Genomic DNA, 25,647 nt, shown 5'->3' with positions numbered 1-25,647 from the left:
CCCTGGGTCACCACGGAGAGCTGAAGTCACTTTTCGGTGCGTGAGTTTCTTTTTTCTACTGTATCTGCGCTTCGGGGCCCCCCCCATACATCCTCAGAGTGTGGGACTTACTGCGGAATTTTAAATACTGCCCCCCGCCCTTACATCCTAAAGAAATTCACAGTGGGGGGTCGTTTCCCTTTAGGGTTGAAATCGCTCTGAGGCCCGTCCCGGTCCTTGGGTTTTCGGCCTTCGGTCTACGTAGACATCGCCTTTCGCGCCGTTTTGCTGTTTGAAACCTTTTACTGTCTCCGCCTTCGGCCTGTAAAGCCCTCTTCCGCGAGGTGGATGCGCGGCCCCCAAGCCTCGCCCTCTGGAGGGCAGCGCTGGCCGCCCCGCTCCCGGAGAGGCCGCGCGCCCTCTCCCCGGTCCTGGGGTTCTGCAGAGCCCGCCCCTCTCCGGAGACCCCCTCCCTCCCCGCCCCTCTGTCCTCGCGTCTCCTCAGGCCGGTCTTTCTGCGTGAACACCCAGTGTTCTTCGGTCCCCAGTTCAACTTATTTGGAGAATGGCCAACAGAGCAACATGGTGCTGGGAGAGGAAGAGGACAGCTGGAGGCGAGAGTAGAGGGAGAGAGAGCAGGAAGGAGGCCTAGCCGTGTGGGGTGCCAGAGAGTGGAAGTCAAAGGGAAGGTGGCAGGGATAGAAGGGGTGTAACCCGAGGACAGAGAGGGAGCAGCGATGGAGGAGGAAAGAGGAAGAAATATATGGAGGTTTCGGGCAATCAGAAAGGTTGAGGAGAAAGAAGAACAAGAGGAGGAACAAGTTTCAGAGTGCGGCAGGACGGGAGTGAGGGAAGAAACAGGCGGGGAGAAAGGGCAGTAGAGCAGAGGGGAATAAAAAGAGACAGAGAAGGAAATACAGAGATATATAAACGGAATGACACGGAAACACATAGCAGTGCAGGTAGAGGGGGGAAACTGGATCCAGATGGGTGGTGAATTGTTTGGATATGGATGATTAAGGTGTAATATATTGATTTGCGGCTTTAGAATCTAATACAAATAAAACTTGTTTGTTTAAATTATACAGATAAGGATGAGAAGTGCAGAACTCCTGTGCACAGGGCTTGTGCATTTTGTAATTATTTGTAACAGAAGATAACTTGCATTTGCAAGCCCTGTTCAGCCAGCGGGCAGTGACGTCACTCCGTTGTGGGTCACCCCCTTCCCTTTTCCTAACATGGGGTAGAGGACTATGGACAGGAGTCGTGCAGCGAGAAATGACTGACTCTGTCACTACATGGTGCCTTTTTAAAGGAACATTAAATGTGGGTGTTTTTTTGGTACCGGATTTACTTTTTTCTTGCTGTTTTCTTTACATTTAATTCTTTTTGTAGCTTGGAATAAATCTTAGTGTATTCAATTTCTACTTTCCTATAAATAATTATTAACTTCTGAAATAACCTTTGCTGGTCTTCTATAATCAAGTCATGTCATTTTTTTCTAATTATGATGTATTCTCAATTTTTTTAATCTTTGACACCAGGATTATTAGATTAAAAAAATTCACAAATTATTTCCCTTTAAAATTTTTTTGAGGTTTATTCGATATCTGTGTGCTTCTTCCTCTTTATCTTAGATTATTTTGATGAGTACTTGGTAAAGATGTCAATGATCTTTTATATTAACCGTCAAAACGTAGTTTAACCAGTTAGTCTAATAGTCTGTTTTCTTCCTTTTTGTGTGATCTGGTAAAAGAGTGAGCTATGAGGTGACAAGATGTTTCCCTCAGGTCCCTTTTGACCGTTCTCTGCAAATGACCTGAAACCTTCTTCCAACAAAACCCATCCATTCATGATGAAGAGGGCACGCACACACACGCATGTGCACACAAAATACCGAGAATGGGGAACCCTTGTGCACTGTTGGTGGCAATGTAAATGGTACAGCTTTGTGGAAAACAGTAAGGAATTTCCTAAAAAACTGAAAATAGGACAGGCACAGAATCTAGCAATCCCACTTCTGATAGTATATCTAAAAAAACAAAAACAAAAGACAACAAAAACAGGAAATGAAAGCAGGATATTGAAGAACATACCCAAACTCACATGAGCGTTACTGCATATGTGTATATTTCACAACGGCCAAGGTACAGAAACAACCTAAATGTCTGCTGATAGATGAGTGGGTAATGAAAACATTGTGAAATATTATTTAGCCATAAAAATTAAGGAGATTTGCCATTTATGACAACTTGGATCAGTGTAGAGAACATTATGCTAAGTGAAGTAAGCCAGACAGAGAGAGACAGATATTGTATGGTCTCCCTTATATGTGGATTCTACAAAAGTCAAATTCATAGTAACAGACAGTAGAATGGTGGTTACCAGGGGATGGGGGTGGGGAAAATAGGGAGATGTGGGTCAACAGGTACAAACTTCCAGTTGTTACATGAGTAAGTTCTGGAGTAATGTATAGCGTGGTCACTACAGTTAATCATACTGTGCTACTAAATACTTGAAATTTTTGGAGAGAGTAAATCTTTTTTTTTTTTAATTTAAAAAAATTTTTGGCTGCATTGGGTCTTCATTGCTGCACGCGGGCTTTTCTCTAGTTGCGGCGAGTGGGGGCTACTCTTCGATGCGGTACACGGGCTTCTCATTTTGGTGGCTTCTCTTGTCGTGGAGCACAGGCTCTAGTCGCATGGGCTTCAATAGTTGTGGCTCGCGGGCTCTAGAGCGGAGGCTCAGTAGTTGTGGCGCACGGGCTTAGTTGCTCCGCGACATGTGGGATCTTCCCGGACCAGGACTCGAACCCGTGTCGCCTGCATTGGCAGGCGGATTCTTAACCACTGCACCACCAGGGAAGTCCTGAGAGGAAATCTTAAGTGTTCTCACCGCACAGACCTGAAAAATGGTAATTGTGAGTTGATAGATGTGTTAATTCCTTGATTGTGATAAATATTTCACACTGCATATGCCTGTCAAATGATCACATTGTACACCATATGTATATATATATTTATAATATATATAATATATACCATTTTCATTAGTCAGTTATACCTCAGTAAAGCTGGAAAAGACAAAGAAAGTGAGAGGTGTGCTGGGCTTGACTCCTCTGAGTGGTGCTTAACCCAGACTTCACATTAGATTGCTGAGGCATTTTGCACGTATGTTTTGTGTCCCCTGACCAGATATTCCCCCTCAAATAGTTGAGGTTTGGCCCGGCCTCAGCAATATTGAAAATTCCCCGGGTGATTCTAATTTGTATCCATTTGAGCATCATGGCTCCAGGTCCTCCCATTCCTGAGGGCTGAGATCTGGGCTGAGGCTGAGGGGCTCTGCTCTGCGTGGGGATGGATCAGGGCTGGTCTGTGACCTGCAGGGGATCGTCGGGTCCAGCTGAGGTGCCCACTGCTGCTGTGCACGTGAGGGCCTCACCAGGAGGGGAGCCTGATCTGAAGGAAAGAGTGGGAAAACTGACTTGTTGGTCTCTGTGTGGGAGTTTACTGTCCTGAGCCCCTCCTGGGACAGTGGGCAGCAGGGGACTGTCTGTTCCACATGCTGAGGTCTTCCCTGTGTGCGTGGTGGTGACTCAGGAAGGGGGTGTGTTGATTCCAAGCATTAAACAGTCTGTTTTCAACTTTCAAGGTCAACCTCTAAAGACTCAATGTTGTCTGAGGAAGAAGCCCTGAAGAGGAGGGAGAGGAAAGAAAAGGAGTCAGAAATGGCTCTTTCTCAGGTAAAGTCATATTCTCAGTTGTTTCTTCTGTCTGTCCTTCCTGAAATGCCCTTCTTTGGACTCGCTAATCTCTGACTCTGAGCCTGACACCTGTACATTCACACTCACCTGGGAGCTTCCCTCAGGGCCTGTCGTCTCCACTTAGAGTCTTCACTAGGCATAGTCCTGGGCAGGGATTCACACCCATGAGTTGGAGACACCGTGTCAGTGCTATTGGGCAGCAGGGATCGCTTAGGGGCCCCATCTAGATGCAGTGTCCACTCTCTGTAAACCCTGATAAAGAAGCTGCACGTGGAAGCCACATATTAATATGTACAAATACCTGGTAAAATCTAGAACATAGACCAATAAGGGGAAATCAGTTCTGTTTTAGTACACTTGAAGCTAAATGAGTGTACTTCATTCAAAATCTTAATCATTGGGAATGGAATGGAAAGTTCAGAGACATCAGTGATAGACGGTGTTTTATTCCATCACTGATTTTAAACTATGAAATCAACCTAAGTCTCTGACACTTAGAGATTCTTTAAATCATCTTCATCACCTTCATTCCTTGGAGGTTGTCTTTTCACACTACTCATTGTGTCCTTCGACACACAGAAGGTTTTTTAAGTTTGATGCAGGTAATGTTTCAGCTTCATTCTTTTGCTGGTAGATACTCAGTTTCCCAGCAGCATTTGTTGAAGAGACTGTCCTTTCCCCATTGTGTAGTCTTAGCATCCTTGTCAAAAATTAGTTGGCATATGTGCAGGGGTTTATTTTTGAATGTTCTATTCTGTTTTATTTGTTCTTTTTTTTTTTAAATTTATGTATTTATTTGGGGGCTGTGCCGGGTCTTTGTTGTGGCACGTGGGATCTTCACTGCGACATATTTAGTTGTGGCATCTGGGATCTTTAGTTGCGGCATGCGTACTTCTTGGTTGCAGCATGTGTACTTCTTAGTTGTGGCATGCAGACTTCTTTGTTGTGGCATGCGAACTCTTAGTGTGACATGCATGTGGTATCTAGTTCCCGGACCAGGGATCAAACCCTGCATGAGTCTTACCTGCTGGACCACCAGAGAAATCCCTGATTTATTTGTTTAAATATCTGTTTATGCCAATGCCATGCTATTTTGCTTTTTAATATGTTTTGAAATCTAAAACAGCACGGCATCCATCTTTCTTCTTTTTCAGGAGTGTTTTGTCTACTTGGAATCCCTTAAAATTCCATATGAATTCTAACATTAAGTCTTCCAATTCATGAGGAGGGGATGTGTTTCTGTTTATTTTTTAGCAGAGTTTAGTAGTTTTCAGTGTACAAGTCTTTCACCTCTTTGGCTAAATTTACTACTACGTGTTTTTTTGTTGATTCTATAGTAAAAATGATTGTCTGCTTCCTTTCAGATTATTCATTTTGAGTGTATAGAAAAGCAGTGATTTTTTTTGTGTTGATTTTGTATCTTTTCTAATATTGTTTTTTATTTATCACATTTTTCTTGTGGTATCTTTATGGTTTTATACATATAAGATCTTGTCATCTGCAAAAAAAAGATAATTTTACTTCTATATTTTTCTTGCCTAATTGCTCTGGCTGAGTATTGCAGTACGTTGCTGAATAGTAGTGCAGAGAGTGTACATCTTTGCCTTCTTTCTGACCTTAGAGGAAAAGCTTTCATCTTTTACCATTGATTTTGATGTTAGCTATGTGCTTTTTTTTTTTTTTTAAACAGACCCAAAATGTTAAGATTTTATTTACAAAGCTTCTTTGTTGTACAGAAAGTAAAAATGCTGTTACAATCTCAGTGTAACTGGCAGCCACGGACGGTTGACTCACCAATCACAGCTATCCGTGCTACAGCAAGAGTCTTACACGAAAACCTAACAACGCTTACAATTCTGTTGGGGTGAACAGGAACTATTCTTTGGCTCTTTGGGTGGGTGGGTGTCCTGGGGTTTGTATCACAGCTACCTTTTTTTTTTTTTTAAACAGCTACCAAATCCATGTGAGCAGTCCAACCAATACTGAACAGTTCTTTTTTTGCAGGTTATTTGGGGTCTTAATCATCTTCTCCTTCATCATCTGTTTCTCTCTTCCTCTTTTCACCTTTCCCGCTTTCTTCCTCTGCTTCCTCCTCATCTTCATCCTCATCCTCTTCATCTTCATCTTTATCTTCATCAGCTTCTCCATCATGTCCAAATTCTTCTTCCTCCCCACTAACTTCATCTTCATCCTCCCCTTCTACATCTTCATCTTTTTCATCATCACACTCTTCTTCCTCCTCATCCTCCTCCTCCTCCTGGTCCTCATCTTCTCCTTCTTCATCGTCCTCTTCTTCATCCTCATCATCTTCATCTTCACCTTCATCAGCTTCTCCATCATGTCCACATTCTTCTTCCTCCCCACTGACTTCATCTTCATCCTCCCCTTCTACATCTTCATCTTCATCTTCATCTTCTTCATCATCACACTTTTCTTCCTCCTCCTCCTCCTCCTCCTCCTGGTCCTCATCTTCTCCTCCTTCATCGTCCTCTTCTGCATCCACACCATCCACCTCGGCATCTGAGTCAGGGGCTTCACTGTCCTCTCGGTCATAGCCATCCAGGTAGGTCAGCTGGGGCAGGAGCTTGAAGACACTCTCTCGGTAGTCATTCAGGTTGGTAACCTCACAGTTAAACAGATCCAGGCTCTTCAGACATTCCAGCTTTTTCAAAGGTTCCAGGGTGCTGATATCTTTCAGTTTATTTCCACTTAAGTTTAGATGTGTAAGATTTGTAAGTTTTTCTGCTAACATATCCAGACCTCCAAAGAGTCTGTTGTCACTGGGCTCAAGCTTTTTCAATTTAGGTAGTTTGGGGAGATTTGAAACTGAAATCAAGCCTACATTTATTTTTTTTAAATAAATTTATTTATTTATTTTTGGCTGCGTTGGGTCTTTGTTGCTGCACGCGGGCTTTCTCTAGTTGTGGTGAGTGGGAGGCTACTCTTCGTTGCGGTGCATGGGCTTCTCATTCCGGTGGCTTCTCTTGTTGCGGAGGAGGGGCTCTAGGCATGTGGGCTTCAGTAGTTGTGGCTCGCAGGCTCTAGAGCACAGGCTCAGTAGTTGTGTCACACGGGCTTAGTTGCCCCGTGGCATGTGGGATCTTCCCGGACCAGGGCTCGAACCCGTGTCCCCTGCATTGGCAGGCGGATTCTTAACCACTGCGCCACCAGGGAAGCCCAAAGCTACATTTATTAAACTGAGGAACTCTAAGTTCACAAGTTCAGCCATTAGGCCCTCAATTTTCCCATCATTTGATTTGCAATTGCCCAGGACAAGTTCTCGAACAGCTGCCGGGGTCTGGTTCTTCAGCTCCAGGTGGATCCTCCTCTTCATGTCCATGTTTCTCTCTTTCCCCCTCTTCAAACTTAACTTTCCGCGGCGGGGGGCGTAGGGGGGAGAGGCGTCCCAGCCTGCGCAGCGAGAGGGCGGTCAGAAGGGGTCTGCTAGCAGCAGTGCCCGGCAGCGCAGTCCTGAGCGGTGGGCGGCGTGCGGGCAGGCGAGCGGAGCCCCCGGAGCCAAGTTACTCACGGGAGCGGAGAGAAACCATGGAGGAAAAGGGGGGCTGGGGCGCAGCACTGGTCTCACTACCGCCGCTCCCGGCCGCGGCCCCGCCCTGCGCTTAAACCGGCGACGCGGCGCGGGTGTCTCCGCTGGGCTCCGCGGCCGCGGCGCACCAAGGACGGGGCGGGGAGAGGCGCCTTAGCTATGTGCTTTTAATATTAGCTGTTATTATACTGAGGTAATTTACTGAGTGTTTTTATCTTTAAATGTCCTTGAATTTTGTCAAATGCTTTTTTGGCATCAATTGAGATGATCATGTGTTATTTTTCATTCATTCTATTAATGTGGTGTATTGATTGATTTTTTTTTGTGCTGAATCATCCTCGCCTTGCAGGTTTTTGATTACTGCATCAATCTCTCTAGGTATGACTCTGTTCACATTTTTTATTTCTTCGTGATTAGATTTTTGTAGGGTGTTTTTCTAGGAATTTACCCATATCTTTTAGGTTATGTAATTTTTTGGCATAAAATTGTTCATAGTACTCTCTTTTAATAGTGATTAAAATTTTCTATGATTCAGTTACAGTTTTTCCTCTTTCATCTGTGATTTTAGTTAATTCAATATTTTCTTTTTTTTTTTTAGCCTAGCAAAGTGTCAATTTGTTCATCCTCTCAAAAAACCAACTTTTGCTTTTTTGATTTTTATGTAGTTTTCCTATTTTATATTTCATTTATCTCTGGTCTTATCTTTATTATTTATCTCTTTTGTTCTGATTTGAGATCTTTTCTCCTTTTTAAAAAAAAATTAATTTATTTTTGGCTTCGTTGGGTCTTCATTGCTGCGCGCGGGCTTTCTCTAGATGCAGTGAGCAGGGGCTACTCTTTGTTGCGGTGCGTGGGCTTCTCGTTGTGGTGGCTTCTCTTGTTGCGGAGCACTGGCCGTAGAGTGCACAGGCTTCAGTAGTTGTGGTGCGTGGACTCAGTAGTTGTGGCTTGCGGGTTCTAGAGCGCAGGCCTGATAGTTGTGGCGCACGGGCTTAGTTGTTCTGCGGCATGTCGGATCTTCCCAGACCAGGGCTCGAACCCATGTCCGCTGCATTGGCAGGCAGATTCTTAACCACTGCGCCACCAGGGAAGTCCCGGTGCATTATATTTTATACTTCATTTTCGTCCAGATATTTTTAAAATTCCCTTGTCATTCCTTCTTTATCCTGTTGGTTGTTTAAGAAGGAGATGATTAATTTCCAGATTTTATGGATATTTGTTTTTCTTCTGTTATCTGTTTCTGTTTTCATTTCTGTGAGGTAGAGGAGATACTTTTTATTACTTGTTAAGATTTGGTTTGTGGCCTAACAAATTGTCTGTCATGGAGAATGTTTCATGTGTGCTTGAGAAGGATGTTTTCTGCTGTTATTGGATGGAGTGATCTCTGTATATCCATTTGTTCCCATTGGTTTATAGTGTTGTTCAAATCCTCTGTTTCCTTACTGATCTTCTGTTTGGTTCCATCCTTAAGTACAACTGGGGCATTGAAGTCTTATACAATTACTGTGCTGCTGTCTATTTCTTGCTTCATTTCTGTCAATGTTTACTTCATATATTTGGGAGCTCTAATGTTAGATATATAAATATTTATAATTGTTATATCTTCTTGGTGAATTAACCCTTTTATCATTATATAATGTTTTTTGTCTCTTGTGACATTTTTTGTCTTTATTTTGTCTGATGTTATGTAGTTACCCCAGCTTTCTCTTTATCATGGAATATCTTTTTCCCTCATGTCACTTTAATCCTATCCATGCCCTTAGATTTGTGATTTTTAACAGTTCTAGCTCTTTCACTCTCTCTGTTTCTCCCTCTCACTCTCTATTTTTTCCTCCCTTTTACATCTTCTGCTTGCTCAGACATACTGTACAGTGGTGAATGGCAGGAGCCCTGGCCAGCCCAGTTTTCTCCACGGTAATTTCAGAGGAAATGCATCCAGTGTTTTCTTCTGATCATGACGTTTGATGAAATACTTTTGCTTAATAAGGTTTTCCCCCAATTTCATTTTTTGTCATGGTTTTTAATTATGCAGTGATTTTTGGAAGTATCTAATACTCTGATAAATTTTTTTATCTTAATCTGTTAAATTTTTGTGTAACACTAGTAAGAGATGGGAGATACAGTATTCTATGTATTTTTTCATGTTTGTACCTTTTTTAAAAAAAATTTTTGGCTGCGTCGGGTCTTAGTTGTGGCTTGCGGGATCTTTCTTGCGACACGCAGGCTTCTCTCACGTTGTGGCACGTGGGCTCCAGAGCGCGTGGGCTCTGTAGTTGTGGCGCAAGGGCTCCAGAGCGCGTGGACTGAGACACCTCCTCTCATTTCAGTTAATTATGTGTTTACACATCAGTGCCTGAGTGCATGAATGTGTAAGTCCATGGCTTTTATAAAAGACATCATTTCATTAGTAAGTTTTATATTTTTTAGCAGTTGAAATTATATCTTTTTTTTAAAAGATTTATTATTTGTTTACTTTATTTATTTTTGGCGTTGGGTCTTAGTTGCAGCACGCGGGCTCTTCATTGTGGTGCATGGTCTTCTCTCTGGTTGTGGCGTGCGGGTTTTCTCTAGTTCTGGTACGCAGTCTCCAGGGTGCATGGGCTCTGTAGTTGTGGCGTGGGGTTTCCAGAGCACGTGGGCTCTGTAGTTTGCTGGACGTGAGCTCTATTTTAGGCGCGGGAGCACTCAGTAGTTGTGGCACGCAGGCTTAGTTGCCCTGCAGCATGTGGGATCTTATTTCCCTGACCAGGGATCGAACCCGCGTCCCCTGCATTGTAAGGCAGATTCTTTACCGCTGTACCACCAGGGAAGTCCCTGAAATTATATCTTGAGTGTATTCCATGGCTTTAAATTTTTCCTACACTGTCATGTTAATGTTTTATAGTAGGAAGGTTATTAATATCTTCAGTGTGTGTGTAGTGACCTTTTATGCAGTTCTATAGGTTAACCTTGAAATTGTCTCAAGTTTTCTCAGGGAACTCTCTGTCAGTGTACATTTATCCTCTATCCGTCACTTAACTTTGATATTTTATGTTCCATTCGAAAGTCTGACTACCTGAGTTTTCGTGCTTGCTGTGCCATTTCCTAATTGTTTGTTCTGAGGCAAGTTTCTTAGAGTGTTTTCGACACAGTTTACTCCTCTGAAAAATAAAAATGGGACTTTCTCTAATGAGCTATTATGTTGATAACAAGTTCATACATGTAAAACATTTAGAGTAATGCTTAGCATGTAGGAAGCATTCAGACAGCTTTAGTCATTGCTCTTGGTATCATCATCATAATTTAAGATTTTGACTTTTCTTTTTTTTTTTAATTTTATTATTTATTTATTTATTTATCTATGACTGTGTTGGGTCTTTGTTTCTGTGCGAGGGCTTTCTCTAGTTGTGGCAAGCGGGGGCCACTCTTCATCGCGGTGCGCGGGCCTCTCACTATTGCGGCCTCTCTTGTTGCGGAGCACAGGCTCCAGACGCGCAGGCTCAGTAATTGTGGCTCACGGGCCCAGTTGCTCCGCGGCATGTGGGATCCTCCCAGACCAGGGCTCGAACCCGTGTCCCCTGCATTGGCAGGCAGACTCTCAACCACTGCGCCACCAGGGAAGCCCTGACTTTTCTTTAAAGCCACTGTGGACTTTGTCATCTCTGAAGACACCAGTCATACTGTAGCTCATCTAAATATTGAATATCACTCAGTGTGTGAAACATAATATATAACACTTCTGCCTGGACATCCCGTTGTTGAACTTTATTTGTAGGCATTTCATGTATTGTCCAAAAAAATGAAAAATCCATACGGAATGGAAGGTATTATAATCTCTATGAAAAAGCATAAGAAATTAAAATTTGAGACCCATAATTTGCTCTAAATACATTAACATGGATCTGTCAGAATACATACTTCAACTGAATTGATCCTTACCCCTCTCTCCTCTTCTCATTTTGTGTGAAAATAAGGACTCTCCTCATGGCCCCTTGTTGAAATGTGTTTTCATTTCAGGAACAGTTGACCTTCAAGGACGTGGCCATAGAATTCTCTCAGGAGGAGTGGGAATGCCTGGACCCTGCTCAGAGGGCCTTGTACAGGGACGTGATGTTGGAGACCTACAGGAACCTGGTCTCTCTGGGTGAGGATAACTTCCCTCCAGAAATTGGGATCTGCCCTTATGTATCTTTGCATTTTCCCTTCTGTGCCTTTTGGGAGCCCCTGCATTGCTTCACTGAGCTCAAAGCCCTGTTGACTCAGACATGAAAAGCTTCCTGGTGTAGTGTCAGGAGTTTAACGTTGTCCTTTCTTCTGGTGATCTGCCCACTTCATGATACACCAGGAGTTGTTCCAGAGCTTAAGTATTGATAAAGCCCAATTGGAAACTTAAAATATCTGATTCCCTATTTCATACCGCTGTGCTTTTGAGTCACTATTTTTTTTAAAATAAATTTATTTATTTATTTTAATTTTTATTTTTGGCTGCGTTGGGTCTTCATTGCTGCACGTGGGCCTTCTCCAGTTGCGGTGAGCAGGGGCTACTCTTCATCGCAGTGCGCAGGCTTCTCATTGTGGCGACTTCTCTTGTTGTGGAGCACAGGCTCTAGGCGTGCAGGCTTCAGTAGTTGTGGTTCACGGGCTCTAGAGCGCAGGCTCAGTAGTTGTGGCGCATGGGCTTAGTTGCTCCGCGGCACGTGGGATCTTCCCGGACCAGGGCTCGAACCCGTGTCCCCTGCATTGGCAGGCAGATTCTTAACCACTGCACCACCAGGGAAGCCCTGAGTCACTACTTCTTGGAAGAAAGCCAGTTATCTGCATATTATACTATTCTCTCTGCATTCAGAAGGAGGCAAGCAGTGAATGAATGAATTTGTGAAATATTTTTTGAGGCCCATTTGTTGTGTGCTCACTCCTGTGCTGATCAAAGAGCTGGGATTCTGGGAAACCCACAACATATTATTTATTTTCTCTTTTGGGCAGTTATTTCTGTTCCTGACCTGAATATTATTTGCATTTTGGAGCAAGAGGAAGAGCCCTTGACTGTGAAGAGTGACATGAAAATAGCAAAAAACCAATGGGTGGGGATGTATCGAAAGTATGAACACAGGTCAGATCTCAGATGGGCAGAGAGGAAGCCACACTATTAATGGTGTTTGGAAATCTCTCCCTTCGTGGGAAGAGCTCTTTAGGAAATTGGAAGTTTATTACTTACGAACTTTTCTCAGGGGAAATCTTTCTTCTCCCCAACATAGCACACTCTCCTTCAATGTGTAAAATTCATCCTTTCACCTCCCTGTGGTGCTGCAGCTCCAATAGAATCAAAGGCAAGGTCGTTATCATGATCTACACTCTGCTGTCTTGTGAACTGGGTCTGGTGAACTTGTTGCTTGATTTGAGGAGCACGTGGTGTGAGTTGTTTCAGAGGAATCTGTTTCCCCCTTGGTCTCTTCTTCTGTACTTGATTGCACGGGATTTTCCATTTTTAGTCCATATAGATAAGAGCTGAGGCCTCCATAGTCCAAACCCCTGGACCTGTCTCCGTTTGGTGCACTTGGAAGAACTAATTAAACGAAGGGAAAACAAGTGGCTGCTCTTATATTCCATCTGGCACCTCGGAACCTGCATGGATCTGTTTCAGGCCATGTCTGCCATTCAGATCCCTCAGCCATTTCTTCTTTTTTTTGTTTTTTCCTTTTTTTTTTTTTTTTTTTTTTTGGCTGTGCCATGGGGCTTGCAGGATCCTAGTTCCCCAGTCAAGGATTGAACTTGGGCCCGTGGCAGTGAAAACCCGGCATCCTAACCAGTGAATCTGCCAGGGAATTCCCCCTCAGCCATTTCTTCTGTTCTACTTTTGCCACATACTTTTGGGGTATGTGTAATGGGGAAATGGGTTGGATCTTCTGTAATTGTTACTTAGGAAAACTATAAACAGTATGGACAAAGAGATTCTCTTTGATCCCCAATCCCACATAGGGAGCATGTATGAATCTCTGAGCTTGGCGACTAAGGGTAGAGCCCATGGTCCCCTGTTAAAGTTCTATAATATCTGACCCCAATATATTGTATTTTTCTTTTTCTTTTACCTCTCTACTTAGTCTGGGAATGTAGACTCTTCTTGATGTCATATTTTCTTTAGTTTGCATGATTTTGCCTCTGAAATTGCTTTTAAAATACCCATTCTTAGGTATTTGAAATTTCATCCTTTTGTTTGTTTGTTTGTTTGTTGCTGTGGTAAGCCATCTTTAGGTGGTGAATAACTTCTCTCCACTCTCGTGTGGAGTGGGTTTACTTTGAAACATAGCATTCTTTTTTTTAAAATTAATTAATTAATTAATTTATTTATTTTTAGCTGTGTTGGGTCTTTGTTGCTGCATGTGGGCTTTCTCTAGTTGCGGCGATTGGGGGCTACTCTTCGTTGTGGTATGTGGACTTCTGATTGCACTGGCTTTTCTTGTTGCGGAGCACAGGCTCCAGGCGCGCGGGCTTCAGTAGTTGTGGTACGTGGGCTCAGTAGTTGTGGCTCGCGGGCTCTAGAGTGCAGGCTCAGTAGTTGTGGCGCACGGGCTTAGTTGCTCTGTGGCATGTGGGATCTTCCTGGACCAGGGCTCGAACCCGTGTCCCCTGCATTGGCAGGCGGATTCTTAACCACTGCCCATCAGGGAAGTCTGGAAACATAGCATTCTTGATGGAGATATTTTTACTAATTCGTCACAATATTATTCTGCTACATACAGAAACACCACTTGAAGCTATTCACTAGAGTGGTCAGCATGGCCCAGGATACTGAAATAGAAAGCATCACAGGAGCTTGAGGGGGGACTTCCCTGGTGGTCCAGTGGTTAAGACTTCGCGCTTCCAATGAAGGGGGCACAGGTTCAATCCCCGGTCAGGAAACTAAGATCCCACATGCTGCATGGCCAGAAAAAAAAAAACAACACAAAGAAACACTTGACTGATAAGTGTTTCCAGTTTTTTTTTTTTCTGGTTTTGAGGCGTATCACAAAAGCGTGTCTCAAGAGCAACTGTGACAATGTTTTTCACATATACTAATCATCATCCCCTTGGAGCCTCAATAAATGGTATAGGAATTTCTCCTTGGGTCAACATTGTCCAAGTTCACATCCTCATATCTCTGGGGCTGTTGACTAAACTGTTCATTCCACAGTTTTCATACCCTGTATGTGTCATTGTTTATCCGACCTCAACAAATACTATTTTGAAGCACCTTTTTTGTGTGTGGTTTTTAATTTTTTTTAAAAATTTATTTATTTTATTTTATTTTTGGCTGCGTTGGGTCTTCATTGCTGCTCACGGGCTTTCTCTAGTTGCGGCGAGTGGGGGCTACTCTTCACTGTGGTGCGCAGGCTTCTCAGTGCAGTGGCTTCTCTTGTTGCAGAGCACTGGCTCTAGGTGCGCGGGCTTCAGTAGTTGTGGCTCGCAGGCTTAGTTGCTCCGCGGCATGTGGGATCTTCCTGGACCAGGTCTCGAACCCGTGTCCCCTTCATCGGCAGGTGGGTTCTTAACCACTGTGCCACCAGGGAAGCCCATTTTGAAGCATCTTAATGAGAGAGCTTATGAAGTTGAATGATGCCTTCAATGAAGTACTGTTTTTTCTTTTTTTAAAGTAAATTTTTATTTATTTATTTTTGTCTGCGTTTGGTCTTTGTTGCTGCTTGCGAGCTTTCTCTAGTTGCGGCGAGGGGGGCTACTTTCATTGCGGTGCATGGGCTTCTCATTGTGGTGGCTTCTCGTTGCAGAGCACGGGCTCTAGGTGCACAGGCTTCAGTAGTTGCGGCACGTGGGCTCAGTAGTTGTGGCTTGTGGGCTTAGTTGCTCTGTGGCATGTGGGATCTTCCCGAACCAGGGATCAAACCCGTGTCCCCTGCATTGGCAAGCGGATTCTTAACCACTGTGCCACCAGGGAAGTCCCTTTAAGCATTATAAATGAACTTGACTTTTATTTATTTAGTCATCAGGTTCATATTTTTATGATATTCTTAGTGTTCTTGTTTTTTTTTTGTAATGTGTGGGTGGTTGAATTGGGGAATGGCCCTTCATTGTGAAATTGGTGACCAGACTCTTTTACAGTTCTTCATATATTTTCAGTATTAACCCATTATCACATACGTGATTTGCAAATATTTTCTCCCCCTTCTGCAGATTGTCTTTTCACTCTACTGAGTGTGATTTGACACACAATAGTTTGTAATTTTGATGTAGTCCAATTTATCTGTTTTTACTTCCGTTTGCTGTGCTTTTGCAGTCATATGTTCTCAATCATTGCTGTATCCAATGCCATTAAGATTTTTTCCTATGTTTTCTTCTAGGAGTTTTATGTTTTTATGTTGTATGTTTAGATCTTTGTTCTATTTTTTAAAATTTATTTATTTATTTATTTATTTATTTGGCTGTGTTGGGTCTTAGTTGCAGCATGTGGTATCTTCGTTGTGTCATGTGGGATCTTTCATTGTGGTGCACAGGCTTCTCTCTAGTTGTGGCATGTGGGCTCAGTAGTTGCAGCGCGTGGGGTTAGTTGCCCCACGACATGTGGGATCTTAGTTCCCCAACCAGGGATCGAACCCGCATCCTCTGCTTTGGAAGGTGGATTCTTAACCACTGGACCACCAGGGAAGTCCCTAGATCTTTGTTCTATTTTGAGTTAATTTTTTATATGGGTTCATTCAGCAGTCCAACTACATTCTTTTACATGTGGGTATCTGATTTTCTCAACATCTTTTTTTCAAGAGGCTGCTTTTCCCTCATTGAGGAATCTTGACACCCTTGTGGCACATCATTTGACTGTATATGCAAAAGTTTATTTCTGACGTCTTTTCCACTGGTGCTTCTGTCTGTCTTTATACTGGTACCACACTCTTACTATTAGTTTTGCTTTTTAATAAGTTTTGAAATAAGGAAGTATGAGACCTTCAACTTTGTTCTTTTCAAGGTTGTTTTTTTTCCTATTCAGGGTCTCTTGAGATTCAGTGTGTGTCCTAGGATGTAAGTGTTTATTTTTTCCAAAATTGATACTGTGGTTTTGCTAGGTATTGCTTTGAATCTCTTGATCATTTTGTTGGTATTGATGTAATGACAGTATTGTCTTTCAGTCCATGAACTGGGGATATCTGCATTTACTTGTGTATTTTCTAATAATTTTCAGCAACGATTTTAGTTACAGTGTACAAGTCTTTTTTATGTGGCTAATGTTTTGCCTAAGTATTTTATTCTTTTTGATGCTATTTGAAATGGAAATGTTTTCTCAATTTTCTTTCTAATTGTTCATCACTAACATATAGAAGTACAATTTTTACATGTTGACTTTATATCCTCCAATTTTTCTGAATTCATTAGTTACTTATATCAGGGTTTTATTGTGGAATTTCATGTTTTTTCTACATATTAGATTATGTCATCTCTAAACAGATATAATTTTCTTCTCCTTTCTCTAATTGGACACCTTTTATTTTGTTTTCTTGCCCATTTGTCTGTCTGGGACTCCAGCTATGTGTTTAATAGGAATAGTGAGAGGAGGTATCTTGTCTTGTTCCTGATCTGAGAGAAAAAGCTTTCAGTCTTTCCCCATTGGGTATGATGTTAGCTGTGGGCTTTTTATATTAGTCTTTTATTGTGTTACTGTATTTATTTCTATTCCTACTGTATTGAGTGTTTTTATTATGAAAGGCTGTTAACTAGTCAAATGCTTTTCTGCATCAATTGAGATAATCATGTAGTGTATTTTCTTACATTTAATGTGCAGTTTTACATTGAAAGATTTCATTTGTTGGAGCATCCTTGCATTCCAAGAATATATCCTCTTTGGTTGTACTGTTAAATTTCATTTACTCTTTGATTGATGAATTTTGCATCAATATTCATCAGAGATAGTGGGTTTTTTTTAAGATTTATTTATTTATTTTATATTTTATTTTTGGCTGCGTTGGGTCTTCGTTGCTGCACGTGGGTTTTCTCTAGTTGTGGCGATGGAGGCTGCTCTTCGATGTGGTGCAAGGGCTTCTCATTGCGGTGGCTTCTCTTGTTGCGGAGCACGGGCTCTAGGTGCACGGGCTTCAGCAGTTGTGGCACGCAGGCTCAGTAGTTGTGGCTCGCAGGCTCTAGAGTGCAGGCTCAGTAGTTGTGGTGCACGGGCTTAGTTGCTCCGTGGCATGTGGGATCTTCCCGGACCAGGGCTCGAACCTGTGTCCCCTGCATTGGCAGGAGGATTCTTAAACACTGCACCACCAAGGAAGTCAGGTTTTTGGGTTTTTTTGTAGAGTCCTTGTCTGACTTTGATTTTAGAGTAATTCTAGTCTCAATGAGTTTTGAAGTGTTTTCTGTTCAAATTTTGGGGAAGAGTTTGAAGAAGCTTGATCTTAATTCTTTTAAAACGTTGGGTAGAATTCAGTAGTGACGCCATCTAGCTTTCCTTTGGATTTTCTTTCTTTCTTTCTTTCTTTTTTTTTTTTTCTGGCTGCACCACGTGGCATGTGGAATCTTAATTCCCTAACCAGGGATCAAATCTTGCCCTGCAGTGGAAGCATGGAGTCTTAACCACTGGAGCACCAGGGAAGTCCTCCTTTGATTTTGATCAGTGATTTTTGATTAGTGACTCAGTCTCCTTACAAGGAATGGGTCTGTTCAGATTTTTTATTTCTTCATGACTCTATTGATAGGTGTGTGTCTCTGGGAATTCATTTAGATTTTGCAATATTTAGGCATAGAATTGTTCTTGGTATTCTCTTCTAATTTTTCTTTATTTCTGTGGAATCAATTGTAATGCTCCCACTTTCATTTTTTATTTTAGTTATTCGGCCGTCTCTCTTTTTGGTTAGTTAATCTACTTAAGGGTTTACTATGTCTATCTGATCAAAGAACCAACTTTTAATTTTGTGATTTTCTGTAGTTTTTTATTCTTTTTGTATATCTCTTAATTTAATTTTTTTATTTCTAGCTTTGACTCTGTTTCCTACGGTCTTTTTTTCTTTCTATTTTCATTTTTAAAATTACTTTATTCACATGATAAACCAGGATCTTTTATGTGCATTCCTTTGTATTTTGTTTTTTCAAGCTTTAAGATATAATCAACATATAATACTGTATAAGGTAAGTGTGATGATTTGATACACGTGTATATTTTGAAAAGATTACCAGGTATGTTTGTTAAAACATCCATTAACTCACATAATTACAATTTTGTTTGTGTGTTGAGAACATTAGAGGGTTACTGTCTTAACAACTTTCAAGTATATAATACAGTATTGATAATCATAGTCAGCATGCTGTATGTTAGATCCCCAGAACTAATTCATCTTGACTAACATCTCCCCATTTCTGCTGTGCCCCAGCCTTTGATAATCACTATTTTACTTTCTGTTTGTATTTGTCTTTTTTTCCCCCCACATATAAGTGAGATTATTCTATATTTGTTTTTCTCTCAGACTTATTTTACTTCGCATAATCCCTTCAAATGCTCTCCATGTTGGTACAGATAGCAGGATTTCATTCTTTCTTATGGCTGAATAATATCTCATTTTGTATAGAAATGAGATTTTTTTTTTATCCATTCATTAGTTGGACACTTAGGTAGTTTCCGTATCTTGGCTATTGCCTATACTGCTCTAATGAACATAGGAATGCAGATATCTCTTTGTGATAGTGATGACTTCATTTCTTTTCAGTATATACCCACATGTGGAATAACTACATTATGTGGTACTTTTAAAAAAAATACTTTGACTGTAATTAGTTTTTTCCAGTGGCTAAAACTAACTATAATCTTCCGATAGTACGGTAGGGTTCTCTTTAATCCACAACCTTACTAACACTCATACCTCTTGGTTTTTTTGTTTTTGTTTTTTTTTTGGCTGTGCTGCTGGACCACCAGGGAATTCCCCCTCTCTTGTCTTTTTGATAATAGCCATTCTAAAGGTGTGAAGTGATATCTCCTTGAGGGTTTAATTTGCATTTTCTCCTAAAGGAGGAACTGGGAACTGGGAGACTTTCTCCTGTTTATTCTCACCTTATTGTGCCTGGGAGGGATTGAGTCAAAAATCATTATGATTACACTTTTTGGTTCTGTGTTTTCAGTGTAGGCATTTCTTTGGGTGCTTCAGTTTCTCACCTGGTTCTTAGAGTTATTCCAAAGGATTTTGTTGGGAATTCCCTGGCGGTCCAGTCTTTAGGACTCTGTGCTTTCACTGCCGAGGGCAAGGGTTCAGTCCCTGGTCGGGGAACTAAGATCCCGCCAGCCATGTGGTGTGGCCAAAAAAAACCAAAACCAAAACAAAACAAAACCCACAAAGGGTTTTGTTCTTGTTGTATATTGTTGTTAATTCAGCGTCTCCATGGGCTGAGTGCCTGGAGTTTACTGGTCTGCTATCTTGCCAACATCGTTTTTCATGTCTTTTTTATGGCAGAGATTGTGTTAAGAGATCCAGTGCTGTGATTTCCAGTAATTAGAGCAGGGCAGCAAAAGGGACACTATTGTTTTTAACACCAAATAAGGAGTCTTAGTCTAAAAAGTTGATATGACAAATTGTTAAAATTTTTACAATGTTAGGTAATTAATAATTTAGTTAATAAGATTCTTTTTCTTTTAAAATTTATTTATTTATTTATTTTTGGCTGAGTTGGGTCTTTGTTGCTGGGAGCGGGCTTTCTCTAGTTGTGGCGAGCAGGGGCTACTCTTCGTTGCCGTGCGCGGGCTTCTCATTGCAGTGGCTTCTCTTGTTGCGGAACACGGGCTCTAGGCGCACGGGCTTCAGTAGTTGTGGCATGTGGGCTTCAGTAGTTGTGGCACGCGGGCTTCAGTAGTTGTGGCTCGCGGGCTCTAGAGCACAGGCTCAGTAGTTGTGGCACACAGGCTTAGTTACTCCACGGTATGTGGGATCTGCCCAGACCAGGGCTCGAACCTATGTCCCCTGCATTGGCAGGCGGATTCTTAACCACTGTGCCACCAGGGAAGCCCTCTTTTTTCTTTTTTTAACTAATACGATCACATCTTAAAATGCTCATACCTTGGGAAACACCTCCTGTTATCTTTGTTTCCTGAAACGAACTCTCTGCCCACACAGCTAGGGGATTATCATTGTGAACTCTTGTCTCCCTCCTTTGCTATACTGTAAGGTTTCATTGTATCTGCAAGAAAATGTGCAGAATAAACTCATCTATCTCCTCTTGATGGCCATTTCCTATGTTTTCCTTCCAGATCCTGCTTCTTACATTCTTGGATGTATCTCCGGGAATGTCTGTGTATTTTTCTCACTCTCTCTTTTTTCTTTTTTTTTCTTTGGGTCTTCGTTGCTAAGCACGGGCTTCCTCTAGTTGCCGTGATCGGGGCTACTCTTCGTTACGGTGCACAGGCTTCTCATTGCAGTGGCTTCTCTTGTTGCAAAGCACAGGCTCTAGGCACGCGGGCTTCAGTAATTGTGGCACGTGGGCTCAGTAGTTGCAGTTCGCGGGCTCTAGAGTGCAGGCTCAGTAGTTGTGGCGCACAGGCTTAGTTGCTCCATGGCATGTGGGATCTTCCCAGACCAGGGCTGAACCCGTGTCCCCTGCATTGGCAGGCAGATTCTTAACCACTGCGCCAGCAGAGAAACCCGTGTTTTTCTCTTGAATATATATTCCTGGAAATGGAACTCGTGGATATTAAAATTGGTACATTTCATACCAAATATTGCTAGAGATGAAAACCTGCTTTCTCTTTACAATGTCACACTCTCTCCCTTTTTATTGTTTTTGTTGCATGCCCATGGTATAAGTCCCATGGTTAAAAATGAGATGGTACAGTGCTACTTGCTAAACCAGTTCTTCTTTTCTTCCCCATTCAGTATTCTCATTGCCCTGGTACAGTTACATTCCCACAGTTTAGAAAGCACAAGCTGTGTTCCCACACGTCCATTGCTCCTTGTCCTCCATTCTTGGCCTTCCCAGTTCTGACCTTTCCTCACATGGTCCCTTGATGTGGATGGAATACACTGTTATTTGCTAGCATATTCAGTTTTTTCTTCTGAACTCCCTAATTTCCAGAGCCCTTTTTCACCCATCCCACTGTCTTCCCACACTGTTCACATTGTAAAAAATCATGTGTATTCCTACAGTGAATTAATTTCACTAGGCAGGACCTTAATTTATATGTCCAGAGGTGGTGCCTCTGAAACCATTTCCAGGAAGGATGGCTGAATAATGCTATATAGAGCTCAGTTCTTGTATCACCCTTGAAATTTTCTTTCTGAACTCTTGGTATTAATATCCTGTTTCTCTCACTTACTTTCTGTGTAAATTGGTTTCATGTACATGAACCCTGTGAGTCTGATGCCCTTATTTGAAAAATTGGGCTTAGAATATTTCATATTTCACAGTAAAGATTTGAAGGTTACTTTTAAAAAATATTAACTTTCATGTTTATTGTGAGCTATCCGTTTGTCTACATTATAACTTGGATGTTTTTATTTGTAATTGATCCCAACAACATTGTCTCTGACCCTAGTTAATAAATTTTCAGGGCTTCCCTGGTGGCTCAGTGGTTAAGAATCCACCTGCCAATGCAGGGGACACGGGTTCGAGCCCTGATCCGGGAAGATCCCACATGCCGTGGAGCAGCTAAGCCCATGCGCCACAACTACTGAGCCTGTGCTTTAGAGCCCATGAGCCCAACTACTGAAGCCTGTGCACCTAGAGCCCATGCTCTGCAACGAGAGAAGCCATCACAATGAGAAGCCCGTGCACGCACCACAACAAAGAGTAGCCCCCGCTCGCCACAACTAGAGAAAGCCCGCGCATAGCAACAAAGACCCGACGCGGCCAAAAATAAATAAATAAAATAAATAAATTTTTTTAAAAAAATAAATAAATAAATAAACAAACAAATTTTCAATGCACACTGTATTACATATACTTTGGGGCCAATAATTTAAGGTAACTGCCTAGATAGGCCATAGCTCAATGCTATCTGTTTTCTAATACTAAACTGCCATTTGTTTACATTATTCATCAGGTAAGCTTGTTTTGGATTATTTACCATTATAATTCATTGTCGGTTCTTTAGCATTTACTTACGTACAAGTATGCAGAAATTTTGTACAATATAATACTTTTTCCTCCTCAGTTACAAGACAGCAGTGGGATTCCCTGGCAGTCCAGTGGTTAGGACTCAGCACTTTCACTGCCATGGGCCCAGGTTTGACCCCTGGTTGGGGAACTAAGATCCTACAAGCCACTCGGCGTGGCCAAAAAAAAAAAAAAAGACGGCATTATGCTTACTTCCAATTACTGTGCTTTGGGGTCATGGTGGGAAAATCCCCTTTTTTTGAGAGCTAATACAAGTTTGTACAGCGTTAGGGTTTTTGTCATAGGGTGTTTGGAACTAGGCTGCCCTAAAACTATTATTTTTTTATTTTTCTCAGTTATATATCCTTATTTTGTTATTAACGTATAGTTGATTTACAGTATTATATAAGTTTCGAGTATACAGCGTAGTGATTCACAATTTTTAAAGGTTATACTCCACCTAAGATTACTTTGAATCACATGTGATCACTTTCTTTCGTAAGGGATCATATTTCTTTACTGTTGCTTAAATTTTGAACATTTTGTTTGGGAAGTTTCATTACTATGTTCAGGATAAGTATTATTTTTGGTTTAATATTGTGTTATCAACAAGAAATGACTTTGTTCTGAACTATAATTAATAGGATTCCTATGGTTCTTTATATCTTGTAGATATCTGTCATATATATGTGATGAAGAAATTACAACCTAAAGTGAACAGTGATGGAGGAGAAGTATTCCAAACAGTGATGTTGGAAACACGTCAAAGCCGTGAAATAAGAGATTTTTACTTCAAGGAAATCCAGGAAAATATGCATGACTTTGAGTATCAGTGGAGAGATGATGAAAGAAATGGCAAAGGAATGCCTATAACCTGTAAAGAAAATCTCACTTATAAAAGAAATCAACCTTGGAAAAGGGATGCAGGAAACAAGCCTGTTGAAAATAGGCTTGGATCAAGCTTTCGAGATAAACTGCTGATATATCAAACTGAAGGGAAAATTTATGAATGTAATCAAGCTGTGAAGTTTACCAACAGTAGAGGCTCATTTTCAATACTTGAAAGAATTCCTCCTAGTGTCCAGGCCAACATTTCTAATATGTATGGGAATGATCTTATCCATCTTTCAGTACTAACACAGGAACAGAAAGCATACAAGGGAAAACCTTACAAATGTGGTCAGTTTGGCAAAATGTTTCGTCAGGGCTCATACCTCACTAGACATCAGATAATCCACACAGGAGAGAAATCATACAAATGTGATATATGTGGCAAAGTCTTTAGTCGAAGTTCACACCTTGCAAGTCATCGGAAAATTCATACTGGAGAGAAGCCTTACAAATGTAATGAGTGTGGCAAGCTCTTTAGTCAAAAAGCACACCTTGGAAATCATCAGCGAATTCATAGTGGAGAGAAACCTTACAAATGTAATGAGTGTGGCAGAGCCTTTACTCTTCGCTCAAATCTCATCAGACATCAGAAAATTCATACAGGAAAGAAATTATATAGATGTGATATATGTGGCAAAGTCTTTAGTCGAAATTCACACTTTGCAAGTCATCAGAGACTTCATACTGGAGAGAAACCTTACAAATGCAGTGAGTGTGGCAAGGTCTTTAGTCAGAAGTCACATCTTACAAGACATCAGAGAATTCATAGTGGAGAGAAACCTTACAAATGTAATGAGTGTGGCAAAACCTTTAATTTTCGCTCAAACCTCATTAAACATCAGAAAATTCATATAGGAAAGAAATTATATAAATGTGATGTATGTGGCAAAGTCTTTATTAGAAATTCACACTTTGCAAGTCATCAGACACTTCATACTGGAGAGAAACCTTACAAATGCAATGAGTGTGGCAAGGTCTTTAGTCAAAATGCACATCTTACAAGACATCAGAGAATTCATAGTGGAGAGAAACCTTACACGTGTAATGAGTGTGGTAAAGCTTTTAGCCAAAGTTCAAGCCTGGTTGACCATCAGAAAAGTCATTCTGGAGAGAAACCATATAAGTGTTTTGAATGTGGCAAGGCCTTTAAGCAATGGTATTACATCAAGATTCACCGAAGAATTCACACTGGAGAGAAACCATACAAATGTGATGTGTGTGGCAAGGCCTTTATTGCTCTTTCAAGCCTAACTAATCATCAGGTAATCCATACTGGAGAGAGACCTTACCAATGTAATGAATGTGGGAAGGCATTTAGGCAACAGTCTGAAATCAGGATTCACCAAAGAATTCATGATGCAGAGAACCCTTTCAAGTGTAATGAATGTGGGAAAGCCTTTACTCAGCGTTCAACTCTCACTACACATCAGATAATCCATAAAAGAGAGAAACCATATAAATGTGATGTATGTGGAAAGGTCTTTAGTCAAATATCACACTTTAAAATCCACCAGAGAATTCATTCTGGGGAGAAGCCATACAAGTGTCATGAGTGTGACAAAGCCTTTATTGTGCGTTCGAGCCTCACTTCCCATCAGGTAATCCATACAGGAGAGACAGCACATAAATGTGACGTTTGTGGCAAGGGCTTCAGTCAAAATTCACACCTCGTGACTCACCGTAGAGTTCATACTGGAGAGAAACCTTACAAATGTAATGTGTGCAGCAAAGCATTTAGTGTGCGATCAGGCTTAACTTCCCATCAGGTAATCCATACAGGAGAGAAACCACATAAATGTAATGTATGTGGCAAGGGCTTCAGACAGACTTATCACCTAGTGAATCATCAGAGGATTCATACAGGAGAAAAGCCTTTCAAATGTAATGAATGTGGCAAAACATTTAGCGTGCAGTCAACCTTAACTTCCCATCAGGTAATCCATACGGGAGAGAAACCACATAAATGCGATGTGTGTGGCAAGGGCTTCAGACAAAGTTCACAACTCGTGACTCACCGTAGAATTCATACTGGAGAGAAACCTTACAAATGTCATGAGTGTAACAAAGCATTTAGTATGCGATCAACCTTAACTTCCCATCAGGTAATCCATACAGGAGAGAAACCATTTAAATGTGAAGTATGTGCAAAATTCTTCAGTTATAGGTCTCACCTTGTGTATCATCGGAGAATTCATACTGGAGAGAAAACTTACAAATGACTTGATTGTGGCAAAGTCTTTATTTTGCGTTCAAGCCTATCTTACCATCAGGTAATCCACACTGGTGAGAGACATACAAATGTAATCAGTGTTGCAAGGCTTTTAGAAGGTGTTCACTCCTTAGGCTTCATGAGAAAATTCATACTTAATAGAAGCTGTATAAATGTATTGCGTGTGTCAAGGCTTTTAGAGAATGGTTTGACCTTAGTATTCAATAAAGA

At 41.4% G+C, this 25,647-nt stretch overlaps 2 protein-coding genes across 2 annotated transcripts; one reads left to right on the top strand and one right to left on the bottom strand.

Annotated features, from left to right (window-relative positions):
* Positions 1-25,054, top strand: LOC133078653 (zinc finger protein 160-like). The gene is given in 5 exon segments (XM_061173790.1): positions 1-36; positions 3,631-3,721; positions 11,286-11,412; positions 22,989-24,895; positions 24,897-25,054. Coding segments are annotated over 4 exon segments (2,172 nt in total). The 5' UTR covers positions 1-36; positions 3,631-3,649; the 3' UTR covers positions 24,963-25,054.
* LOC133078781 (acidic leucine-rich nuclear phosphoprotein 32 family member B-like) lies at positions 5,616-7,112 on the bottom strand. Its single transcript, XM_061173968.1, has 3 exons — positions 6,911-7,112; positions 6,111-6,580; positions 5,616-5,933 (listed from the first exon to the last, which is right to left on the bottom strand). The coding sequence occupies exons 1-3, from the start codon at positions 7,080-7,082 to the stop codon at positions 5,760-5,762; spliced, it is 816 nt and encodes a 271-aa protein (XP_061029951.1). The 5' UTR covers positions 7,083-7,112; the 3' UTR covers positions 5,616-5,759.
* Positions 25,055-25,647: the final 593 nt, after the last annotated feature.

This window comes from Eubalaena glacialis, chromosome 18 (genome assembly GCF_028564815.1).
Source record: "Eubalaena glacialis isolate mEubGla1 chromosome 18, mEubGla1.1.hap2.+ XY, whole genome shotgun sequence".
NCBI classification, from domain to species: domain Eukaryota; kingdom Metazoa; phylum Chordata; class Mammalia; order Artiodactyla; family Balaenidae; genus Eubalaena; species Eubalaena glacialis.
This window is presented reverse-complemented; position numbering and strand designations above follow the sequence as displayed.